General features: G+C 40.7%; 2 protein-coding genes across 6 annotated transcripts; both read right to left on the minus strand.

Moving 5' to 3' along the window:
- Positions 1-3337: 3337 nt before the first annotated feature.
- LOC117730342 (tripartite motif-containing protein 16-like) lies at positions 3338-9029 on the minus strand. 5 transcript variants are annotated; one of them, XM_034531995.1, is made up of 8 exons: positions 8458-9029; positions 7676-7771; positions 7354-7587; positions 7091-7259; positions 6878-6985; positions 4798-4863; positions 3679-4240; positions 3338-3539 (listed from the first exon to the last, which is right to left on the minus strand). In XM_034531995.1, the coding sequence occupies exons 1-7, from the start codon at positions 8935-8937 to the stop codon at positions 3693-3695; spliced, it is 1701 nt and encodes a 566-aa protein (XP_034387886.1). In that variant the 5' UTR covers positions 8938-9029; the 3' UTR covers positions 3338-3539; positions 3679-3692. The 5 variants fall into 5 exon arrangements, with proteins under 5 accessions (XP_034387886.1, XP_034387888.1, XP_034387890.1 ...); XM_034531997.1 differs by having other exon boundaries at positions 3654-4240; XM_034531999.1 differs by having other exon boundaries at positions 3338-4240; positions 6914-6985.
- Positions 9030-9405: 376 nt separating this feature from the next.
- strip1 (striatin interacting protein 1) lies at positions 9406-22807 on the minus strand. Its single transcript, XM_034532000.1, is given in 23 exon segments — positions 9406-10628; positions 13571-13775; positions 13867-13971; positions 14075-14141; positions 14259-14359; positions 14529-14655; positions 14932-15029; positions 15608-15682; positions 19014-19085; positions 19198-19261; positions 19366-19431; positions 19526-19746; positions 20415-20597; positions 20681-20808; positions 20889-21059; position 21095; positions 21342-21466; positions 21605-21647; positions 21649-21687; positions 21689-21741; positions 21861-21935; positions 22038-22107; positions 22641-22807. Coding segments are annotated over 23 exon segments (2448 nt in total). The 5' UTR covers positions 22752-22807; the 3' UTR covers positions 9406-10380.
- Between the last annotated feature and the right edge of the window lie 2260 nt (positions 22808-25067).

Below are 25067 nucleotides of genomic sequence, written 5' to 3' on the forward strand. Positions count from 1 at the left end.
AGTAATCAGTGAACACTTTTTGACCGTACTTCCCTGCCGTGTTTGTTTGTTTGATTCCTGACAAACCTGAAGTTAGTTTCGTATCCCTCCCCACACCACAGACAAACACTATCCTTACGAACCTGATGCTTTCAGTATTTTGAGAGCCAGTGTTTTTCTCTCATTCTTCATGTCCTTTTTGGATGTCCCAAACGTGATTGTTGGAACCGCTGGAAAGGCCTCCATCAATGCTCTTGCCATCTAAAAATCAAAAATATTTAAACATCATATGTACCTTACTCTTTCACAGCACAGCTTTACTTAAAACCAATCCTATTCAGTCATTTACAACCATTCGTGTATCTTATTATTATATAGCAAAATATAATTGCACAGGTAAAACTGAGTTTAATGAAGACATGGACTTCATTTAAAGGTGATAACTGTGAACTAAAGTAAAGTAAAAACAACGACTATGGTCATAATTATTGGACACACAGAGACACCTACCTCCACACCTACCTATCTACAAACACCTTTTTACACACACACACAAAAAAAAAATGGTGTGAAATAGTTTTAAACCCCGAAAAAAGAAATTACACTATCAAGTTCAAATGTGGTATAGTCATCTAATGGGTGAGTCCCTTTGTTTGGTAAAAATCATAATCTGAAGTGAAATGATATAGTAATTTACCTCTAATTTCCTTTCAAATCTAATCTGAAATTAGAGGTAAATTGACTTGCATGGGTTTTTAAATCAGCTCAAGAAAGAGATGACAACTTGAGTTAGTCTATGTGGAAGGAAATCAACCTTTTGAATTTCATTGGAAAAAACACACAAGATGTGAAAAATCTTAAATGTCTTAAGTATTCATTTATTTTAATGAATAGACACTTATTCATAATAATAATTCAAGTCAATGGATAGAGCTCTTTACCCACAGATGGTTTAGATGTCTAACCACGGAAAAGGGTTTCATAAAGTTTATATGCACAATGTTTTGCACCCTTCGAAGGCATCCTCCTCTGCCCGTCGAGTCCAGTTTTGGTTTGTGCGTGGTGGGTGCTGCTGTTTCCAAAGAAGAAGCCTAAGTAGGGCGATAAGGATGACACCATGTCAGAAATAAGATACATAAATTGTCTCGTGAACTTAGTGGAAGCCTGCTCAGAAAGGAGAATTTGACAAGCTTTCATTTTTAAATCAAACATCAGAATGTCTTGATTGTCTCTAAGGGGCATCCTGATATGGTCTACTATGCATTAGAAGTGAAATGAGTTCATAACTATGGGTCATTCTTTTTTAAATATTATCTAAAGTTAGACATAAATTGCCTTATTAACTTATTTGAAGTCAGCTCAGGAAGGAGATTTTGACAGGCTCTCATCTTGAAATCAAACATCAGAATGTCTTGATTGGGTGACATCTCTATTAATCTCAAGTGAAATTAGTTTATAACTTTGGACCATTTCCTTTCAAATCGAATCTGAAATTAGAGACACATATGTTCATGCATTTGATTTTCTAGAGCTTTTATTTTGACCTTCTCGGAATCAGAATGTCACAATATTTGATGAGTTACCTTTCTATTAGTTTTTTACTCATTAATTTAGTGTAATTTATTACTATATATGTATTTAAATGCGTATTTCCTGATTATTACGTTCACCGGAAGTCTACTCTTACCGTAATGCCTAGTATATACGCGTACCGGAAAACAAATTGCGGGCTGGCTTGACTGTTTTTCGAAGTGGAGGCTGACTTGACCGCAGTCTTCCACAACCTGATTTGAGTTTCCTTAATGAATAAATGTAGACCTTATATGGATAGTATATGTATTTATTTTAAAAGCAATTTAGAATATTTAGGTAATAGGTTCAGGTTGTATGGAACAGCCTTGTTTGTTTTTTTATTCAACATCACATAATTCACAATCCTAAAGTGCTGACATAAGGTCAGATTCCCCAAACGTCCTTCAATTTCATTGCTAATGCATGGTAAAATGGTCATTCTTAACAAAATGCCATGAGTAAGACCTCACCTGGAGCCTTGATGGTCCAGCTGCTGCTTCCTCAACCTGCACCTGAATGCATTTCAAAAGGATGCAGGTGTGCACTGTGTTAGCCTGCTAACGCTACTGGCTAACTAACAACGACCCTCTGGTGGTGAACAAACTTCGGATATCTCTTATTTGTTGGTGGCATTTTCCTAACTACAAAGCACAACAGGGTCATCATATTGTCGTGGTAGTGAAATCAGGACTTGAGACGAGCAAATTAAAATCAATGAACATTTATTCAATCGTAACAGGAGTATTATGTCCAGCAGTTAAACATGCATGGACCCAAATCTAGCTAAAATAGCAAAGAAAAAAGGGCAACTTAGCAGAGTGCGCTCTTAGCCTATATCGTCCTTAAGGGCATTTTTGATTGGTCGACTATAAGGTGGAGGCGGCTCTTGGTTTAGACTTTCTTAGAGCCTCATATGGAGCACAGGATGGTCCCGTCCTCTAGGCTCACGGATCATCTGGCCTCCAGGTGGCGTAACAGATCAGTGTGTGTGTATGTTATGTAATATTATGTGTGAAGCCGGGGCATAGTCTCACAGTTTCAGGGAGTCAGTTAGCAGGTGTTCTTTATCTGCGAGCAGCCTCCTGCAATCTATCTGAGTCCCTGAGAACTGTGCGGAAAGAGTCTTCATAGCGTTATGTCCGTGTGTTTGTTTCTAACCAGCGTCTATTATTAGCCGTGTGACTATTCTAGACAGCGTTTCAAGGCCTTATTATGGTGCCGGGATTCAAACTAATCGGCGTGTCAAGGCCTTCTTATGTGTCTGGTGTCTATTCTACGTTTCTAGGTATTTCATTCTCAACAATATCAATGCTGAGATTAAACGAAATACTCATTTATAAACTCCCGTCGTATTTAGTAGACCGTGACTTCGGCCAGCTCTCTTTCTGCAAGTTACCATTCACGGAGTGTTTCTGACTCTTCAGCCAATTAACTTAAATGACAGCATCTTGTCTCGCAGGCTCGAGGGCGCTTTGGAAAACGTGGAAATGTATTGTTCACTCTTCTGGGCGACGAACATAATATAGATAATAATACGAATGAGTTTGCAAATATATTGTACACTATTATTTTTTCGAATTAACAAAATATTGGTGGGGACAATTGTGTCTTTCCCAAAACTTTTGTCGTGACTAGTCCCTATGGAGTCTACTGTTTATATATGTATACTACCTACATTCCTTGTAGTTGTTATTGAAAATGAAACTGAATTAAATAAATACAGATAATGAGTTAACCATGTTGTCCTGCTAACTGTTTTCAGATTCAAAACACCTGCACATGTAGCTTTTGTGTGTAATAGATTTAAATATACTTATTAAAGCATTGATGTTTTAAAACAACAACAACAACAACAGCAACAACAACAGCAGGCAGACATGAAAATCAAGTTAAAAAAAAGTATGATGTACAACTTGTAAGAGAATGTCGAGAACAAGCTGATTGTTCATGTAATGAAGACTGTGGTTGCCAAGTCCGGTCCCGGGCACCTGTAGAGGTAAAATTGAGATTTACTTTAAATTCATTTTAGTTTTTTTGCTGGGTAATGCAGACTATTTTTGGGACGACTTGATGTTGGGAAACCCCTTATGAAGACAACCAACCTTCAAACCGGCCCTTTCTACAAACCTCTCAGGTATAGGTCACAGTGCGTCGCGTCTCAAATCACAGATCCTGATGCAACAGTCCTCTCCGAGCCAGAAGCCCGGATACAGAGGCTCTGTAAATTCAGCTTCAACCTTGTAAAGAAACATCATTCTGTCTGCCACCTCATAGAAGGAAAGAGTCCCCTCTTTGAAGTTCAGATAAACGCCGAGCTTGCGTTGACTGGGGCATGTTGTGAGCTGGACGCTGTCAGCTCTGTGGCTCACAGAGTAATTTGCGTAGCGATCAAGACTCCAGGAATTGGCATTTGCCCCGAAAGCTGACAGTGGGGTGCGAGATCTTCTGTCTATTCCTTTGTAGGCGAGGGCGATCTCAGCCTTGTCTCCTTCCACCTCTATCTCATAGTAGCAGCGCTCTGCCTGCAGTCCCTCCCTGCACAGCACCTGCTTTCGGTGGAGGAACCTTTGCGGACAGCGAACAGCCGGGCTCTTTCCTTTGAGAGGGCTCAACCTCACTTCTTTGTCTCCTGCAGAAATAGTCAGGTTCTCATGAGCTGTGGTGGGGTCCAGGCTGAGGCCACATGCATCTGAGGTGATGACGACAAACGTGAATATAAAATTAGCACTTTGGGTAAACAGTTGTGGTTGACGCGGTCTACATACAGTAGTGGAGGAAGTATTCAGATCCTTTAGTTTAGCAAGTAAAACTTCTGACTACTCGAGTAAAAATACAGCCATATGAGAAGATCTACAGAAAAATGTTCCCTGTGACCATTATATTTTTATATATGACATTATTAGATTATTAATACTAATGTATCTATGTGCAAGGAACACGTTTCTGTTGCAGCTGGTCAAAGTGGAGCTAATTTGAACTTCTTCATATAAAGTTAGTGGTTGCTAACAAGATAAATTTGAGAGGTGAGATGAAAAAATTTATGTTCTGCTGCATTAATGTATATTTGTTTTTTTTTCTGTTATTTTACGTGTTGTTTACCTCTTTGAGCCATTAACATTTATTCAGATTAATACTGTATTTTAACAATATGTTGTATTGTATAGGCTTCTTATGTTTTTTTAAGTAAAAAGTTCAGGCATCAAAGTGTTGATAATCGGGCTGTTGGTGCTCAGAAGACAGACTTACACTGCAGGAACTCTGCTCTGGTTTTAGGCTCCACGTTTGGTTCAGTCCTGCTGGTCCTAGAGAGACCTATTGGACAATTTAAGAGCATCATTAAGTGTCTCTGCTTTCGACTTGTCATCGAAGGAAAAGCACAGGCGCTACTTATAACACTAACGAGGGCTCCATTTACGTTGTATCCCAGTAAGCTATGCCAGTGAGTCTTTTTTTGTATGATTAATAACACCGTCTAAAACATCTGTCACAATAAAAGCTTTGATCTTAAAGGGTCAGTTCACACAAATAACAAAAAAACAACAAGGAAATTTAGCTCATGGTTGTTTTTTTCTTTCCTAGGTTTTGAGATATCTTAGATATTTCTCCACCCGATATGGGGAATGGGATTTAATGTGTGGTAAATATATTTTATCAAATATTCACAGCAGGATCCACACATCCCTCCACTAAAGAAAGATATGTTGAAACACGTTGAGCTCTTCTAGTGATTATTTTTGCACAATTTGTTCACTTCATTTTGAAAGTTTCATGTCTCTGAGAATTTTAATGACTTCACAAATGGCTGTGTTTCACATGGTGGGAAATATGTTTTAATCCACAGATTAAAACCTTCCTCTGACGTTAAAATAATTATTAGAATAATAGTAATAATACTAAAAATAATTATAATACTATAAATATTAATATTACTAAAAATAATAATAATAATAATACTAACGTTAGACTAGCAATATAAAGACCGGGGTCCTATTTCCCGTACCTGGCTAATGTAGTTAGCGGGATAAGTCAGGGTTTTCGGTTCCACAAAGCAAGTTTGGCAAAATCACCTTAGCAACACATCCAAAAATGTGAACCTGCTCCAACGCAGGCTCATTCAATCTAGCTGGATAAACTGTCCACTCCCCCGGAAGAAAATGGCAGCTCCCTTCCTCAGAGATCCCATTTATGAAGGAGTGATATTAGTTGGATTAACGTTTTATAGGGAGAGAGTTCTTATCACGTCATGATGACTTCCTATACGAGCGCTATCGATTCTGCCGACAAGGAATCATTTATTTACAGACCTACTCGAGCCGTACATTGAACACCACACGCCGCAATCGGACATTGACTGTCTCACAGACTGTATGCAGAGCCTTGTGATACATTGTTGTACAGTGTCGGCGATGCAGAACATTGGGAAAGCCGCTGCATGCCGTGGTGTTCGTAAAGTTTATTTAGTACTTAAGAAACTTATGGATGTGTTCATTAGGTTCCCTGGCCATGTCCGTGTAAATGCAATAAAAGTTCTAGATGGTCATCTCCACATACATGAATATACACATATATATTATCTACTTGTTCTGAAATAGATAGTTATTTTAGATCTCATTGGATGATGCATGCCATTAAGCTGACTGCCAGCAGGCACATTTAAATAAATATAAATCGGATTGATTGGGGTGATGAGGCACTTAAAATTAGCCGATACATTTTCCCAACACTTATGCTACGTTCACACCAAAAAAGTAGATTCCATGAAAGTCAATGCACAGACGAATGGATGCGAATAAAGCAGAGCAGAAATAGTGGTTATTTCTTCCATGTTGGATGGCGGAAGTTATAACTGTTTCCACAGAGATAAACCATGCCCCCTCTCCAGTACGAGTAAAGTGAATGAATCAAATGAATAAACCACAAATAGTTGGGCGAGTAAACTCGTGAATATTCATGTGAACGCAGCATTACGCATTTAACTTGTCTGATATGTTGCCATGCTTCTTGTCTAGCCCTCACAGAAGTGGCGGTGTTAGATGTTAACATGATTATGGTATGCAATTCCTCAGCGGAGAAAAAAAAGAGGCTCTTCCTTTGAGTTTATTTGCCTTTGTGCTATTAGAAAATCATGGTTTCTGTGATCGACGCTTCCCCCTTTTGAAGCAGGAGGGGCACACGCAACTATCCTGAGTACTGACGTCTGGTTTTAATTAACAACATTGTTTGAGCACGGATCAGCCTTTGAGAAACTGAGATAGCCTGATTTCAATCATCGGGTTAATTTAAGCTGGATAATAGGACATTTGATCGACTTAGTTGAACCACGTACGAGAAATAGTGCCCAGACCTTGGGACTCGGTCTTACTGGCTTCACATCTTTCCTGCATGTCGTCCTCCTCTGACTCTTCTTCTGATTCCTGCTGCTCTCCACCATCAGCTATATTGAATAAATAGTAAATAAAAGCCATGAAATATATAACTACTGTATACATATCAAATAAGATTTAAGGTTAAAGATGTCCACATCAACAAAGATACATACCAGTTTGAGAGATTGAAGCAAATCTTTGGTCGCAAAATTCCTCCAGTTGCTCCCCGAGCTTATCAACGGCTCTCTTTGTAAACTCAAAGGGGAGAAGAGGATCCTCTGAGTCTTCATGTAAAAGATGGAGATGGTCTTTTTCACAGAGGTGCTGCATTAACGGCCAGCCCTGTGAAAAGAGGATTGGAAAAGACAGACAGAGAATTAGAGCATCATCTATTATACAGATTCAAGTCACATCAACGCAATCGTGATCAAAGTACCTGCAAGAAACGAGCATCGCTGTCAGTCTGTGCCAGACGATCCAACCCAGCATCTCTCTTCCTCATTGCCTCCATTTTCACCTGCAGGGTCTGTATGGAGATCTCGACCTGAGCTGCTGCCTGCTCCTCATGTCCTCTGATCAGCTCCCTCACTGACATGTGATGTCTCTGGATGGAGTTAATGATGCCGGCCAAGACGCTTTCACAGTAGTTCTGTGTCTCTCTCGCCTCCTCCTGTTTTATACACAAGTGTGAGAGCTGAGGAGTCCTGCATCTATTCCATGTGTACTCTGGGATACACAATGTCACATGTTCTCCTCACCTGAATCTGTTTGAGAGTCTTCCCCATGTTTTTACATTTCTTTTCTTGTTCCTGGAGAATCTGCTTGGATTTTGTTTGTATGATCCTCAGCTCCTTCTTCAGTGTGTGTTGGACAGAAACACATATTACTTGTTTAGTTTTATGAACCTGGTATTAGCCTTGTCAGTATGAGAAGGCGGGTCAATGTGGCATAATTGGCGTGCCTGTTGGAAGTGCTTAATATAGTTTGGTAGCCATTTCTCTATGAAACATTGTATTAATGCTACACAATATACAATACACTTTTAAAAAGAAAAACAAATGCTACACAAATGACAGTACAATTGTATTAAAGTATTTCAAGTATTTCAGCCATGATAAATAAGTCAATTAATTAATTAATTAATTAAATTAATTTTAATTTTAATTAATTAAATAAGACAATTTACATGTACTCTCATTTCATTAACCTTTATTATAAAACCAAAATATATATGATCACATTTTCACCTTCTGTTCCTAAGTTATTGTGGCATTAAATAATGGACAGAAAATAACTGTCACAGTGAGGTTAACCGTTGACCTTATGGATATAAAATGGTATCACTTCATCTAATTATACATGTGTGAAATGTTGTCACACTTAGTGACTTATGGCAAAATGAGGATAAGCGTTATTGAAAATGGATGGATGGAGAGGTCACAGTGATCTTTGACCCCAGTTAAAAAAAACTTAGATAAATTGTTGTGCAACCCGTCAGAAAAGGCACTATTCGTCGTGGTTCCGTTTGTTTGTTGCGTACCTGTTTTCTCCTCCTTTCTTCTCTCACATACCCAATCGTGTGTCCCTTGTGCTCGGCTGAGGCACACACCGCACATATGATCTGCTTGTCGGTGCAGCAGTAAACATTCAGAGGGCTGCTGTGCCTCACGCACAGATTGCTTCCGGAGGAAGTTCTTGTCACGGCACAGCTCCCGGTCGCTCTCGTCGGGTCCTGCGTGGAGGCCCCCGGGTGTTTCCTCTTGTCGTCACGCCTCTCCGTGTCCCTCACCAAGTCAGCTAAAGTTGTGTTCTTGATCGGCCGCGGCCGGCTGGGAAACCTGTGACCACATTCAGGACAGACGCAGGCGCGTTTCTTCCTCTCGTCGCCATCCAGGCGGTCGAGGATGCACCGCGTGCAGAAGCTGTGCCCGCAAGAGATGGTCGCGGGATTCCTGAAAAGCTCGCCGCAGACTTGACAGCAAAGGCGGTTCTTCTTCAGGATAATGACAGCCTCTGCCATGGCTGAGTGGGGGGGAAAGGCGGCTTTCAAATGTTTGGTTTCGTTTCTTATTCAGTTTGTGTTTCCTGAAATTTGAGGAGATGGGAGTGACTCAAATATTTGAAGTGAGAAAGGCGGGGCACATACATGATAGTGAGGTGGGAGGGGACACTTTTAGGATACATTTTGATTTTTGTTCATTGATTTTCACATACTTGCGATACTAATTACTGTTTCATACCATCTCTCTCTCTATCCAACCAAAGTACTTATTTGAACATCAATCAAAATGTCTTCAGTTTTTAAACAAGCCTCCACATTGCTTGTCTGGGTCTCTTCTGCCACTATCAAATATAGGCACAAATCTAAAAAGAATAATCTTTTAAAAAGAAAAACAAATGCTACACAAATGACAGTACAATTTTATTACAGTATTTAAGTCCATGTAAAACTAAGACATGATAAATAAGTTTCACAATGTACATGTACTCTCATTTCATTAACCTTTATTATAAAACAAAAATAACAAAAAGTTTAAAAGAATAAAAAGAAACTGGTTATGTAACGGAGTTGTCCCGTTTTTTTTTCAGAGCAGCTGTGTGATGAGTGTGAAGCTCAAACCCCTGATCTCAAATCAGAAACTTAAATGTTTCTCTTTTCTCTCACAATCACATTATGTTAACATGTGAAAACAGTTCTTCCGCACAACAAAGCATATTAAGATACTAATGAGTTAAAAGATGAAAAACCCAGAATAATGCAAATAAAATGTAAATCATTTTCAAATGCAGCGCAACAAAAGTAAAGTCCGATGAAACAGAAGTTTGTCCTCTTCACGTGATAACTATTAAAAATGTAATATATGTTTTGAATTGTACATACAGCAATTAAGACTAAAAAGCCCCCAACCCCATTCCTTTCATATATCTGAAGGAGATACAAATTCATGAGATGTACAAGGGAATGTAATATTTCTTAACATCTTATGCCTCAACAAAGAGTTAGAGTTATAACAGTTGAATTTATTCCAAATAAATCTCTTTAAAATGTACTACATTACTAAAATGACTACATGTCATGTAGTGCTTCAAGGTCAAACTTACTGACCTTCTGTATCAGATAAGCGGCACACCGAGCAAATACCTGTATATGTAAAGCTAAGGGTTGGGTTTAAGTCCAAACGTGGAGCAAGTTTTAGCACTGGATTCATCATCAGCGGTTTCATTTAAAAAAACAAAACTGTGGGTGGCATTAGTGTAGGGAAAAGTCTCAATAGTTCATCACGTAAAGTGTTTGTTCAGATTGTTGTAAAACATGATGATGGTAACTCTACACCTTCCCCTTTAAAGAATAAAATCCATCCATCACCTTCAGTCTGTACAGAACATGAAACTTAATGCTGAGAGCACTGTCGGTGTTTGTCTTAACTCCTGATTGAAACCTTTTTATAAAAGTCGTTGATTCTCACTGTAGCAGTTCTTCCCAGGAAATGGGTTTGGAGAAGACCTCCCGCTCCAGCCAGAGGTCATAGTTCATCTGGAAGTCCTCGGGCAGGTCCACCCGCTGTCCCAGTACACTTTGCAGACAGTTGTCCACAGGCAGGAAATCGGGGTTGATGTGGCTCTTGTCGTAGCGGCGACTGTTGAAGCGTTCGATGTTGGCCCGCAGAGCACACTCCTCGGCCTGGAAGTCCCAGGGGCGGGCATCCAGATCTGCTCCAGGACAACCAACAGCAGTTCATGTTTAGTGCACTTTGGTCTGCTCCGAATGGACATACAACCCAGCTCTGACCTTCACTTGGACTGCAACTGACGACTATTTTCACTACCGAATAATCTGATGTTCATCTTGTCAATAATTTGGTCTATGAAATGTTAGTAAGGAATACCATTATCATTTCTTAAACCCAAACTGCCCAAAAAACAACTGGAAATGTACTTCAAATAATTAATATACACACGCTACAATTCAATGAAAGATTATATTGATCACAACTTTCTCCAGGCTGAAGCTTCTATCACCACTGAATTTAAACTGTTGGAAGACATGCATTGTATGTGAATATCGGATAGACGTAATGCCCTTGCCTCTAATTAAACTTTTAACTGATAGTGCTTTAACACAGAGAAAACCACAAAATAAAATAGGAACAGAATCTGAGCCATTAAGTACGTGCCTGTTAGAGACTGCATTTCCATAGATTAATGAGTTAGCAATATAATAAGCAGAATTAACCATCTGACTGCCAAAGATGGTATGCATATGTTAGTTGAAATATGCTCACTTCCTCCGTTATTCAGCAGAGCAGGATGTAGAGATACTAAAAACGGTTCCCGAAAAAAAGAGAACTATACAACAGGTCACAATACATAACGGTGCAGGGCCCTGCTATTGAAGCAGAATAAGGACCTACTAATAAATAAGTTTAAAAGTTTTAACTTGTATTCCTGTGTTTTATTTTGTCTTGCGATATATTGTGATGCTCAGGTTTAGACAATAACCGTCTAATAGAGACAGTTATCCACCGTGCAAAAGAGTACATTATATTGGAGAAATACTCTTACCATATAATTACTGCTTGGCAAAATGTATGGTAACCAGGATCATTTGTAAACTCCTGTCCTTTTTGTAATGCATTTATCTCTTATTAATGTGTATGATCTGTAACACCATGTGATTTGTTGATAAGGCTATCAATTGTGAAATTGGGAGAGTAGAGGCTTGTCACAACTGAAGTACTAAAAATGAGAAGTCACCAGGAGCAAACCAGGGTTTGAAAGGCCCCAGTCCCGAATCCTCAACCATTGGGGTGACGAGGATATAAGTATCTCTAATAGGTGACACGGTTAGACGCGTTGTTGGTTGAGAGGAGAATGTAGGTGTAGAGATCTGTCAGTCAGAGGAATTCATTTTGTCTCCCAGCCGGACACCTTTGTCTCCAGGCAGGGAGCGGGACTCATAGCTGTTAAATCCCCATTCAGAGTTTGTCACAAATTATTAAAACCAATAGCTCATAAATGACTACTATCCAAGCCTTATACCGCGCTAAATATACACCGCAAGTTTATATATAATACAGTTAATTAGTTTCCCATGTGTGTACCAACTAGTAAAATAACCTTACCAAGATCAACATTCATGCTCACTGGTCAAAAGGATAAAACTAATTAACCGTTATCTAGGTCTTTTATTAATTAAAACTATTATTGGGTTTTGGTGAAACATTTGTAATGGAAATTTTGAATTCTTATGAGTATCTTATACAGGTCAACTGTTTTATAGGTTGTTATTGAGTAAAACTATCAAGGAATGCATTGTGAGACTTGTGGTTTATGCGGCATTCACCTAAATAACATGCAGCATTCACCTAAATAACATGCAGATAGCTTTTATGAATAAAGGACTATATATCCGGACTATTAGCATGCGTGTGCGCTGACCACTCTGACAAATCCCTCTTTGTAAGATAGATACATGTATGCATCTATAGGTCTTGTGACAGCGCTGATAAGTACTCCTTTGTTTGTAAATGTCAAAGCAGAATATTCTACAGCCCCCAGCCCTGTAAACTGTCTTTATAACGCTGCGCTATATATTTCAATATTCAGCACTCACTTACACAGAGGTGTGTTCTTTTCCTGGGGAAACCTACAATTTCAGACAGTTTCTGAGCTAACACACAAGTCGTTTTCCCAAAACTCCCCAGCCTCTTTAAAACTTAAATAAAATAAAATAAACGTTCAATAACATCTCAAACTCGACAGCGACAAATCTTAAATACTCATCGTCGGCCCCAAATCACTCAACAAATCCCACCACAACTTCTCCCTCTGCATCGATGACCCCACTGTTTCTGCATCCACACACACACACACATCTGTAACATGGTGTCATCTTCGATCCAACCCTCTCCTTTGAACGCTACGTCAAGCACGTCACAAAAACCGCCTCCTTTCATCTTAAAAACAACGCCCGTCTACGCCCCTCCCTCGCCTCTTCAGCCGCAGAAACAATCCACGCCTTTATCCCCTCTCGGCTGGACAACTGCAACAGCTTCCTGTAAGGCACATCCACTAAAATCATCAACAAACTACATCCAGAATTCAGGTGCTCGTCTGCTCTCCCACTCCCGCACCACAGATCACATCCCCGAGCCCTTCAAAACCTCCACTGGCTCCCCATACAGCAAAGAATGCAGTTCAAGATTCTCCTCATCACATATAAAACCCTTCACAAACTCTCCCCTCCATACCTTTGACCTCCTGCAGCGTAACGCTCCCACCAGAAACTTCAGATTTGCCTCCTTAACCCCCCCCTACTCTGTTCAAGCATCAGACCTGGGGGGACAGGGCCTTCTCCATGTCTGCCCCCTCCCTCTGGAACCCTCTCCCCCATCAACTCAGCCATTCTTGAGAAGTGCCCCATCACTTTCAAAACAGCACTTAAAACTCACTTATTTAAATCTGCTTTTAACCTATGATGCTTTTTCATTGTTTTTATTTATATTGTTGCTTCTATTGTCTTTAGCATGAAAAGTGCCTTGAGTACCTTTTAAAGCGCTATTTAAAAAAAAGTATGATTATTAATATTATCTCTAAACCCCAACAACGTTTAACAGAACATGCTGACTATTCGTTTTTTTGTTTCCACTCACCGTTGCCGTAGGCCCAGTCGTCGTTGAGCCGGTGTCGGACCTTCTGATAGATGGCAGACATGGTCTTCATGTTGCTCTTCCTCCACTGACGTCCCAGGTATTTGGTCTGAACTTTGAGCAGCTTGAGGACGTAAAGCTGCATCATGGCCTGCTTGACCTTTAGCGCCCTCTTCAGGATGGGAGCAGACTTAAACACCACCAGCATCTGGTAGGGAAAATATGAAACGTAATGTTTTCGATTTGTGGAAACATGACACGCTCTGTCATGAATGCTATTCAATGGGAAATGAGCTCACCATTGTTCTGGAGTGCTTCCACTTGGTCAGTTTGTTGAGGATCCTCAGCAGGTTAATACAGGAGAACAGATTTCTCCAGCAAAACTGATTATTATCCCCTGCTTCCTGTAAAGTGTCCACATAAAATATTACTTCAGTTCTACTTTTGACTTAAGCAATCAAAGCAAAAACTTCATCAGATGATGACAACATAAAACTGAAAACTCACCAAACTCTCTGCGGTTAACTCCGGGAGCTCATGCACCACACAGTAAGGAAAGTCAAGCACTGAAATGCTATCAGGGAAAGGAAAAATAAGCACAGTAAATAAAAGGCCATTTAATTACCCTTCAATGAGATTTATTGCTTGTGAAAGTTGCGATTTTTGTCATTTAAAGAGGCACTGAAAGTACCTGTTTTTAGCTGTGATGTAAGACATGATGTTCTGGTTGAAGAACTTCAGAATGAGAGGGATGCAGTTGGCAAACACCAGGTGTTGAGCCATGTACTCAAACTATGAGATAAGTATATAAAAGACATGTATTTATTTCCTTATAGCAAAGGAAAATAAACAACAATGAGATCAAGAGGTACTTCAAACTGTTCAAATATTAAAAAGGAAATATCTAATACAATTACATATACGTAATATTGTGCTATCAAAAGGTGTATGATGTATGTACCTGGTAGATGTGGTTAAGTTTGAAGTGCTTCAGAAGCAGCAGCAGGATCGCAGAAATGGCCTTCACGATGATCTCCTTGTGTCGGTTAACATCTACACCAAGTTTCATGCTTTGCAACACTGTCGTCCTGCAGAATAATATCACTAATTGTAAGTTTACCTATGATCCTTAGATAAAAATCAACAGTCTTTCACTTTGATGTGATTTATTCATCTCTTTTATGTTAAAATTGTATTTTTAATCTTTAAAACCCTATTAACCAGACCTTTGACTATACGATCTTGAACCTGTATATCAAAAGTAAAGCAGACACCAGTATTGTTTTTTCCACTTGTTCAGAACTGGACTGGAGAAGGAACTGGCAAAGCTTTTAAAACCCTTTTAGAGGCTCTGCATCACTTACGGCATCTCCTCCGGCAGCACGTCTGCCAGGATGTTGATGGAGTCAGTCTTGGCTTTGGAAGTCGGAGCTGCTGCCAGCAGGATCTTAAGCAGAGCAATCTGACATTCAGAGAGACAAACCATGGGGTCAGTTACAGTCTGACACGGAAGCTCATTGCTGCTCCTGAAGGGCTAGATTAGATGAACAGTGATGGTTAATATTTGTACAAAACAGTGACTATTAACAGAGTAACTAATGATTCCGTGTAGAAGCTATACATCTAATGCCCAAATTGTCTTTTTGCCTTAATGCAATAACATTTTGTATTCGAGTTATGTCTTTTGTGCTGCTTCTTTAGGAAGTTAACTTTCAAACTTGCGTTATTTTAAAGCACCATAACCGCTGATATTGTTGAAGCTCATACATGCTTAATTTGCCTAAACACAAGACACTGAAACATGCTATAACACAGTATTCTCTATGCAGGATGATTACAGTATTTGCCACAATATAAAACTATAAAGGTGCACAGAATAGTGTTGTATGGTTACTTTTATACTAAATCAATTCACAGAACCATTTAGTCATATAATACATATGAAAGTTAAAATAATAAATGCTGTGTAAAGCATATTGTAACATGAGTCTTACAGACCCTTAGGACCACAGTGAATACCCAACCACAAACAGCACTAACCATGTATTGAGGCAAACTGGGCAGAATTCCCTGATAGAGCAGCTCAGTGCAGGACATCTCCACCTCCTCTTCACCCTGAAAACATGACATAAAACACATAAAATAACATCAACATAAACCTTCAAAACTCTGCTATCCTTAACTTGAATATATAATAAAGACTTAAGCTACTACAAGGAACATTTATTTTGTTTTGAATTTGGACATAAGCAGTAGTTTCCGAGCACCAGATTCCATTTAGAAAACCTCTAATTGTTCTGCAGTAGGATCCGATAGTCTGCCTCGTACAGTCCTGGTTCTCCGTCAACTCCCTTCCCCTAACCGGGACAGCTACATTGAGACTAACCAGTTTCATAACCAGTTAAATTATCCTCACAGTAAGTTTAACCTCATCCTCTGCTATGTGAAGTGAATTCTATCACTAGTTTAAAAACACATGCTGCAAGATGTTGGAGAGTCAAAAGTTTCTACACCAGATGTCTAACTGACAGTGCTGTAGCTAAATTTAAAGAAGCGATTCCTTCTTCATTTGATTCAATACGTCTTAATGTGACGGAGGACTCCTGTGCTAACTTTAGTTATATTGTCAATAGTGCTACAGGCTCACTGAGAATGACACTAGACTCGATAGCCCCACTGAAGAAAAAGACAGTGAGGCAAAGGAGGTTTGCTCCCTGGTATAACACTCAGACCCGCGATCTAAAGCAAACTTCACGAAAGCTCGAAAGCATATGGCGTTCCACCAATCTGGAAGAATCACGCTTAGTTTGGCGAGACAGCCTTAAAACATATAAGAAGGCTCTCCGTAATGCCAGAGCAGCCTATTACTCATCAGTAATAGAGAAAAATAAGAACAACCCCCAGGGTTCTCTTTAGCACTGTAGCCAGGCTGACAGAGAGTCACAGCTCTGTGGAGCCATGTATTCCTATAGACCTCAGTAGTAATGACTTCATGAACTTCTTCAATGAAAAGATTTAACTATTAGAGGCAAGATTGATGATCTCTTGCCCTCAACTACTGCCGATCTGTCATCAAGAGTAGTGGCCTTGGAAACGGCTGTATGCCCTGGTGTATATTTGGATAACTTTTCTCCCATTAACCTAGACAAATTGTCCTCAACGGTTTCTACTTCTAAACCGTCTACCTGTCTCTTAGACCCCATCCCAACGAGGCTGCTTAAAGACGTGTTGCCTTTAATTGGCACCTCTGTTGGATATTGTTAATGTGTCTTTGCTAACAGGCGATGTACCACATTCCTTCAAAGTAGCTGTAATTAAACCTCTCCTGAAAAAGCCCACTCTTAATCCAGAGGTGTTGGCTAACTACAGACCAATCTCTAACCTTCCCTTCCTCTCTAAGATCCTTGAGAAAGTAGTCGCAAATCAGTTGTCCGACTTTCTACATCAGAATAGTTTATTTGAGGAGTTTCAGTCAGGATTTAGAAAACACCACAGCACAGAGACAGCACTGGTGAAAATTACAAATGACCTCCTAATTGCATCAGATAAAGGACTCATCTCCGTACTGGTATTATTAGACCTTGGTGCTGCGTTCGACACCATTGATCATGACATCCTATTACAGAGATTGGATCAGTCGATTGGCATTTCAGCTACCGCACTAAGTTGGTTTAAATCCTATTTATCAGATCGATCTCAATTTGTATTTGTAAATGATGAAGCCTCAATGACTACCAACGTTAATCACGGAGTTCCACAAGGTTCTGAGCTTGGACCAATTTTATTTACCTTATATATGCTTCCTTTGGGCAACATTATCAGGAAACACTCCATAAACTTTCATTGCTATGCAGACGATACTCAATTATATCTATCGATCAAACCAGAGGAGACCAACCAGCTCGCTAAAATTCAAGAATGTCTTAAAGACATAAAAACATGGATGACCTGCAACTTCCTGATGTTAAACTCAGACAAAACTGAAGTTATTTTACTGGGCCCTGAACACCTCAGAGATCAATTATCTGGTGATGTGGTTTCTGTAGATGGCATTGCCCTGGCATCCAACACCACTGTAAAGAATCTCGGCATTATCTTTGACCGGGACTTGTCATTTAACTCCCACGTTAAGCAAATCTCAAGGATTGCATTTTTTCATCTACGTAACATTTCAAAAATCAGGCACATCTTGTCCCAAAAAGATGCAAAAAAGCTGGTTCACACGTTTGTTGCTTCCAGACTAGATTACTCTAACTCCTTATTATCAGGCTACTCTAATAAGTCTCTTAAGTCCCTCCAGTTAATTCAGAATGCTGCAGCTCGTGTACTCACAAAAACTAAGAAAAGAGATCACATTACTCCTGTATTAGCTGCTCTGCACTGGCTCCCTGTAAAATCAAGAATCACATTTAAAATGCTTCTCCTCACCTACAAAGCCTTGATTGGTGATGCACCATCATATCTTAAGGAGCTTGTAGTACCATATTGCCCCACTAGAGAGCTGCGCTCACTAAATGCGGGGCTACTTGTGGTTCCTGGAGTCCTAAAAAGTAGGATGGGAGCAAGAGCCTTCAGTTATCAAGCTCCTCTTTTATGGAACCAGCTTCCACTTTCAGTCCGGGAGGCAGACAGTCACCTCATTCAAGAATAGACTTAAGACTTTCCTGTTTGATAGTGCTTATAGTTAGGGCTGAATCAGGTTTGCCCTGGTCCAGCCCCTAGATATGCTGCTATAGGCTTCAAGGCTGCTGGGGGATATTTTAGGATACACTGAGCACCTATCTCCTCTTTTCTCTTTCCTTATGGATGAATTTACATCTCTCCATTGCACCTTATTAACTCTGCTTCCTCCCCGGAGTCGTTGTGACTTCACGTCTCATAGGGTCCATTGGACCTGGAGGTGTCTGATGCCTGGTGAGCCTCCCGCGTTGGCCCTGCTGATGCACCCCGCCCCCCCTCCTCTCTACCTCCTTCTGTCTCATGGATTGGAGTTCCATTCATACATTGTCATATTCATGTAATGTGTTTATGTAACTTTGTAATGCTGTTCATTCTGTACACATGACATTTATTGCATCTGTCCATCCGGGGAGAGGGATCCTCCTCTGTTGCTCTTCTGAAGGTTTCTTCCCTTTTTTCCCTGTGAAAGGTTATTTTTGGGGAGTTTTTCCTGATTCGATGTGAGGTCCTGGGACAGGGATGCCGTATGTGTACAGATTGTAAAGCCCTCTGAGGCAAATTTGTAATTTGTGATATTGGGCTATACAAAATAAACTGAATTGAATTGAGTAATATGCAGTTTAAAGTTAAACAAAGACTACTTGTAATAGCATAATAGCAAATATATATAACAATTTATATTCTTTGTTTCTTTGGCAGATTAAAGTTGGAAGAGTTGACAACTTTAGAGGTTATGTGAATCATTAACGTTTGTGGTTCCACTTACTCCAGACAGAGGGGTTTTCTGAAACTCCTCCTCCTTTGAAATCTGTATCTCAGCAATGGAGACGTACTTGTGCTAAAAAAAAAAGAAAAACTTGACATGTTTAACTCTAGCAGCAGTATTGTCATTTAGAATATATTCTAGGTATAAAACAGTTCATGCAAAATTGTGGAAGGCAAAGCAATACCTGCTTTAACGTCTTTATGCTCTCATGAATTGGCCTGGGCAAGCCAACAACTGTGTCCGTATCACTGCAAGACATGCACAAGATTAAACTCAGCACACACAATACAGTCAGTGTGAAGCATTAGTCTCAAGTTACTTTTTAATTCAAGCAAACAAGGTGAAAACTTACTTTCCAAGTGTGTAACCAATAAATTTACTTCTACTTGATTCCAAGAAATTTTCAATGTCCTTTTCCCTGTTAAAGCAAAAACAATGTCAAGACAAATCAGACCTAGATCTTCATCATGTTCTTTCTTGCTTGTGTATGTAAGGAAGAAATCAATAAATACCTGACTTTAGGAGCCCACGGCAGTCCTTTGGGAAAGGAAACCCTCTCTGATGGAGGGTGTGGAATCGGCGGAGGCATCACCTCGTCCCTCTCCAGCGGGAAAGTCTCTGCCTCTATGGAGTTGTCATTGTCATCGTTGTCATCCTCATCCTCACGAGAGTCGTCGGCCTTGTAAGGATCTTTTTCGTTGAATGCGTCAAGATTGTCCTGTTTAATCAACGCCTGTGTGAGAAAAAAGGAGGACGTTGACAGGTAGAAAATATATGATGATAAAGAATGTCATGCATCTGTTTCCAGGTCTCCACAACAAACAGTGGGGAAAGTCAAAATTACTACAAAAGAATAGAGTCAAAAGCTAAAACAAAAGAAGAAAAAGATACTCAATATGTACACAAACACTAGCACTTAATGGCACAAAGAAGGCTTGGACTGGCAGCATGAAGGTATAGTAATCAGGTATCAGTAACATCAAGTAAGATGTGCACAATGTACCGATTACGATATCAATTCATCCATAAATGTAATCACTAGTGTCGCAGATAATACATTTTCAGGTTTTGGGACAGCAATAATCTGACAACTGCCATAATAAAAAAAAAAGTATTTTAAATGGTTGGAAATGCCATGCAGAGCTATTCAATGCCATACTATGGAGGTGTGACTGAAAACGCTCTCCTTATGTCATGTTGCTGCCGTGCTATACCTTTAGGCTTGAAGAGGTTTCTTTTGGTTCCAGATGCACCTAAAACTTCTGATAATCATTGTTCAACTAACGTGTGTACATGTCCAATATACCCTTAAATACTGTGACTTAAATTAACTCTCGACTATAATTACATTAAGGTTGCGTTATACATATCAATCAAATCAGTATTAGCAGTAATGTCTACCTTGTGTTCACGGCGCGCCCGTTTTTGCTGCTGCTCTATGAGATCAGATGCAGACGCAGGAGGAGAAGCAGCCCTCATGCTGCGAATGACTCGAATGCTGTCCTCGGACAGAGGTGGCAGACCCAGCTCCTCACGCTTATGGATCTTTATGCTTTGGAGCTGCTCAAATCCTCCAAGTGTGAACTGAAACAGAAGAGAGGATTATAAGTTAACTCTTGACTTCAGATAATATTTTGTTTCATGTGGAAGCATTTAATGTGTCTCACCAGTATGCTCTTCCACAACAGCAACAACACCTTCTTCATTGGGAAGTGAGGCGCATGACCACTGCAGAACTTGGTAACCATGCCGAAGAGCATGACAGAAATGGGCTCGTTGTTGAACAGAGGAGACCCTGGATTGGAAATAGTTCAACTCGTGAATTTTGTTTATATCGTTGACATGACTGCAGCTTTCAACACTTAGAAAACTTACCCAGCTCTGCTCTGAAGGTTTCCCTGATGATTTTCCATTCAGGCTTGTCAGCTGGGTCATCCTGTTGTATTGTTTCCACCATCAGGTACATTATGTTGAGCAGCACTCTGAGATCTGTGCTGTCAGCAAGGGAGATGGCTGGTTTCCTGACAGCACTACTGCAGGCAGCACCTGTTACTGAAAGGGAGAATACAAATGTTTTATACTCTTCTGAAACTGATCTTTTTAGTATAATAACTTTTAACAGAAATGTGTAAATTGTAGCTTTGCAAAGCCGATCCACATATTTTTGTTTTCTTCACTTTGGTTTGGTTTGGCAATGCTTAAGCCGATTTTTTTATTCAACAAGCTGTATCACTTTTGAATAAATAATAACCTATAATTATAAACATCTTGAGGGGAAAAAAATCCATTCAGGATGACTTCTGCATGGCCAGACAACTGATGAAGAACATACTCAATCTCCATGTTGAGCAGCTCTACCAGAGCAGAGAGGGTCCCCACATCCAGCAGCAGAAATATGTTGTATCTCATCCAGTACTGCACCTCAGCCTCAGAGCTGCACTCAGCAAAAGTTCCTAAAGACAAACAAAGTGTCCCACAGTGAAATATACAAAAGAGACAACTTTGCCATTTTGATCAATGCCTCATGGGCCAGATTTCACAGTGTACAAAATCATTCTATGCTCAACTAGTTTTAAATAATGCAGACTTACCCTGAGCCATGTAAAGAATGGCTCTGGCAACTTTCAGCCTTCTCTTCCCGGGCAATCACCTCCAGACCGTCCAACAGGCGCATGGGCGTGAGCTCTTTGCTGAGCTGCATCAAGCTCAGTCCACTTCTTATCTGAAACTAAGACACGAAAAACAGAGATAATAAAATGTATATGCCTTCTTAATCTTAGATGCAATAAATAGTTTATGATGAATTAATTAGGATTTGACAGAGTATATGTAAACTGAACTACATACCATGTGTTCTGAATTCAACCTCAAAGCACTTCTTATTGAGAGCAAACTCTGGTCCTTCCGTATAGCTATACAGTTCTGAAACATACATTAAATATATAAATTATCTGAACACACTATATGTTGCAAGAATGAAATTCAGAGTCAGGAAATCTCAATGTTCATGATGACCACACACACCTGACAACTCTGCAGCCCACTTGTCTGTATCAGCGTATTTAAACTCGAGGTCTGGAGACTCAGACAGCCCCTGTATACAACACATGACGCATTGTATGAGTAATAATCCAACTGACATCAAACTGCATTGATCTGACAGCTTCCAAAATAAATTATACTACATATCTAAATATATAACCATTATATACAATATATACAATATATTGCAATAGTATATTATTACACCAAAGCATTACGTTATAAAGAAGAAGCCCGTTTGCAACCAGGACTCGGGAGATCCCGTTTTCAACAGGTAGGTTAGCAGCTCCTGACAGCCGGTTCAGTCTGGCCTGTGACTAGCTAACAGCAGCTAGCTAGCCCTGCTGAGCTGCATTACTGTTCAACACGAGTTCACAATGAACCAGAAGGGAAACACGGAACACATATAGGTTCACTACTTTAATACTTTATAGAACCGCAGTTGCTGCTGTTTGTTTACGTCGCCGAGTCACATCAGAATTGATAGTTAAGTTAGCTAGCTAGCTATCGTTGTGTAACAGAAGAGGCCTCGTCTGTCTCTGATTAGTGAGCTGGACATTCATTTAAAAACGTGGGTTTACGTACCTCTGAATCTTTTCTTGGGTTGCGGGTAAATTCTCCCCTGGTTTTGTTGGGTAGCATTGCTCTCTGTTTATTATTTACAGGAAACCCACCACTGTTCCCACCGACGTCCATAATGTTTGGGCAGTGTCGTCTCGCGAGACGTTAGTTCATCCGCGAGAGTTGGACTGAATTCCGTCATATTCTTAAATTGTTATTTAATCAGAATCAGCTTTATTGGCCATGTCTGTGCACTCCGGTTACACGTGCGCTCTCGTCGTACATATATGTAATATACAAATAACAAGATACATATAAAAAGACATTAAAGAAAACAGAGTAGCAACAGGTACGTACAATATAAAAACAACAACATCCATTCATTTTTATCCTCTTAATCCGGGGTCGGGTGGCAGCAGACCCAGCAGGCTGATCCAGTCTTCCCTCTCACCCGCAACACTTTCCATCTCACTCTGGGGGATCCCGAGGCGTTCCCAGGCCAGCTGGGAGATATAGTCCCTCCAGCGTGTCCTGGGTCTTCCCCGGGGTCTCCTCCCAACAACAATGACAATGAATTGGGGATGTTAGTGCAGAAAGTGGTGATGCAAGTAGTGCAGATGGAGGTGTCTTATTGATTGTTCATCAGAGTGACGGCCAGTGGAAATAAGCTGTTCCTGTGTCTGGTGGTTTTGGCGTACAGTGCTCTGTAGCGCCTACCAGAGGGGAGGAGTTGAAACAGCTTGTGTCCAAGGTGTGAAGGGTCTGCAGTGATCTTTCCATCCCGCTTCCTGACTCTGGAGGTGTACAAGTCCAGGATGGAGGGCAGGCTGGAACCAATAGTTCTCTCTGCAGACCTGACTATCCGCTGTACTCTGTCTCTGTCCTGTTTGGTGGCCGATCCAAACCACACAGTAATTGAAGAACATAGAACAGACTGGATGATGGTGGAGGAGAACAGGATCAGCAGCTCCTGAAGCAGGTTGTACTTTGTGAGCTGGCGCAGGAAGTACAACCTCTGCTGGGCCTTATTCCGGACTGTATTGATGTTGGAGGCCCACTTCAGGTCCTGGGAGATTGTGGATCCCATAAACCTGAAGGTCTCCACCGCAGACACAGTGCTGTTGAGTATGGTGAGGCTCCTGATGAGGCCGATGACCGTTGTGTCGTCTGCGAACTTCAGGAGTTTAACAGACAGGGCCCCTGAGGTGCAGGCATTGGTGTAGAGGGAGAAGAGCAGTGGGGAGAGCACACATCCCTGGGGGGTACCAGTGCTTATAGTTCTGGTGCTGGATGTGATTTTTGCCAGCCTCACCCGCTGCATCCTGTCTGTCAAGAAGTTTGTGATCCACTGACTGAGGTAGAGGGTGGCACAGTGAGCTGGGAGAGTTTAGGTTGAAGTACCTTCGGGATGATGGTGTTGAACGCTGAGCTGAAGTCCACAAACAGGACCCTTGCATATGTCCCTGGGGAGTCAAGGTGTTGCAGCAAATGGTGCAGTCCCGTGTTGACTGCATAATCCACCGACCTGTTTGCACGGCAAACTGCAGGGGGCCCAGCAGGGGCCCTGTGATGTCCTTCAGATGGGTCAACACCAGTCTTTCAAAGGATTTCATGACCACAGACATCAGGGCGACGGGCCCGTAGTCATTACCTTCGCAAAATACTTTTGCGGAGGTTATGTTTTGATCGCTGTGTATTTATTTGTAAATATGTCTGTTTGTTATTCGCATAACTCAAAAAGTATTAAACCAAATCGCATGAAATTTGGTGGGATGATTGGCTGTTATCCGGGGACCATTTGATTAGATTTTGGGAGCGATCGGGTCAAAGGTCAAAATCATAAAAATGTCAAAATCATCTTTTTACCATAGCGTTTTTAATTTGTGTCTAATTTGCATGATACTAATGCCAAAATGTTCAGAACTTAATGCCCAATCGTGTGATATCCACCACGACACAATGCCGTCATTACCCTTGTTAGCGAAATGGGGGTCAAAGGTCAGGGACTCACGATACATCAATGGTTTTCTTTCGAAATTAATAAATCAAGGCTGATGTTCATACATAATTCTTTTGTGATGTTTACCACAATATCTGGTATCAAGTTACATCAATTTACTGTTCCCCACACTCTCATGCCAAGTACCAAAAAGTGGCTGCGGCGAAGGTATGCGCTCTACCGAGTGCCCGTTCTAGTTTAATTCTGTGATTGAGGATTTCTTGGGGACCAGGATGGTCATGGAGCACCTGAAGCATGATGGGACTTCACACAGCTCCAGGGATCGGTTGAAGATCTGCGTGAAGATGGGGGCCAGCTGGTCAGCACAGACTTTCAGGTGGGGGACACACCATCTGGGACCGGAGCCTTCCTGCTCTTCTGTCTGTGAAAGAGCCGACTCACATCCTCTTCGCAGATCCTCAGTGCCGGAGGGGGTTGTTTGGGAGAGGGGA

The sequence above is a fragment of the Cyclopterus lumpus genome, chromosome 5, assembly GCF_009769545.1.
Source record: "Cyclopterus lumpus isolate fCycLum1 chromosome 5, fCycLum1.pri, whole genome shotgun sequence".
In the NCBI taxonomy this organism is placed as follows: domain Eukaryota; kingdom Metazoa; phylum Chordata; class Actinopteri; order Perciformes; family Cyclopteridae; genus Cyclopterus; species Cyclopterus lumpus.

Bases quoted from the DNA above. Each gene is read 5' to 3' on its own strand.
- LOC117730342 (XM_034531995.1), bottom strand. From the start codon at position 8,937: ATGGCAGAGGCTGTCATTATCCTGAAGAAGAACCGCCTTTGCTGTCAA. The intron at 4,864-6,877 runs GTACGTGGTTCA...ATTGTCCAATAG, and splicing joins AGGTCTGGGCACTATTTCTC to GTCTCTCTAGGACCAGCAGG. The intron at 4,241-4,797 runs GTAAGTCTGTCT...TCATCACCTCAG, and splicing joins CAGAGCAGAGTTCCTGCAGT to ATGCATGTGGCCTCAGCCTG.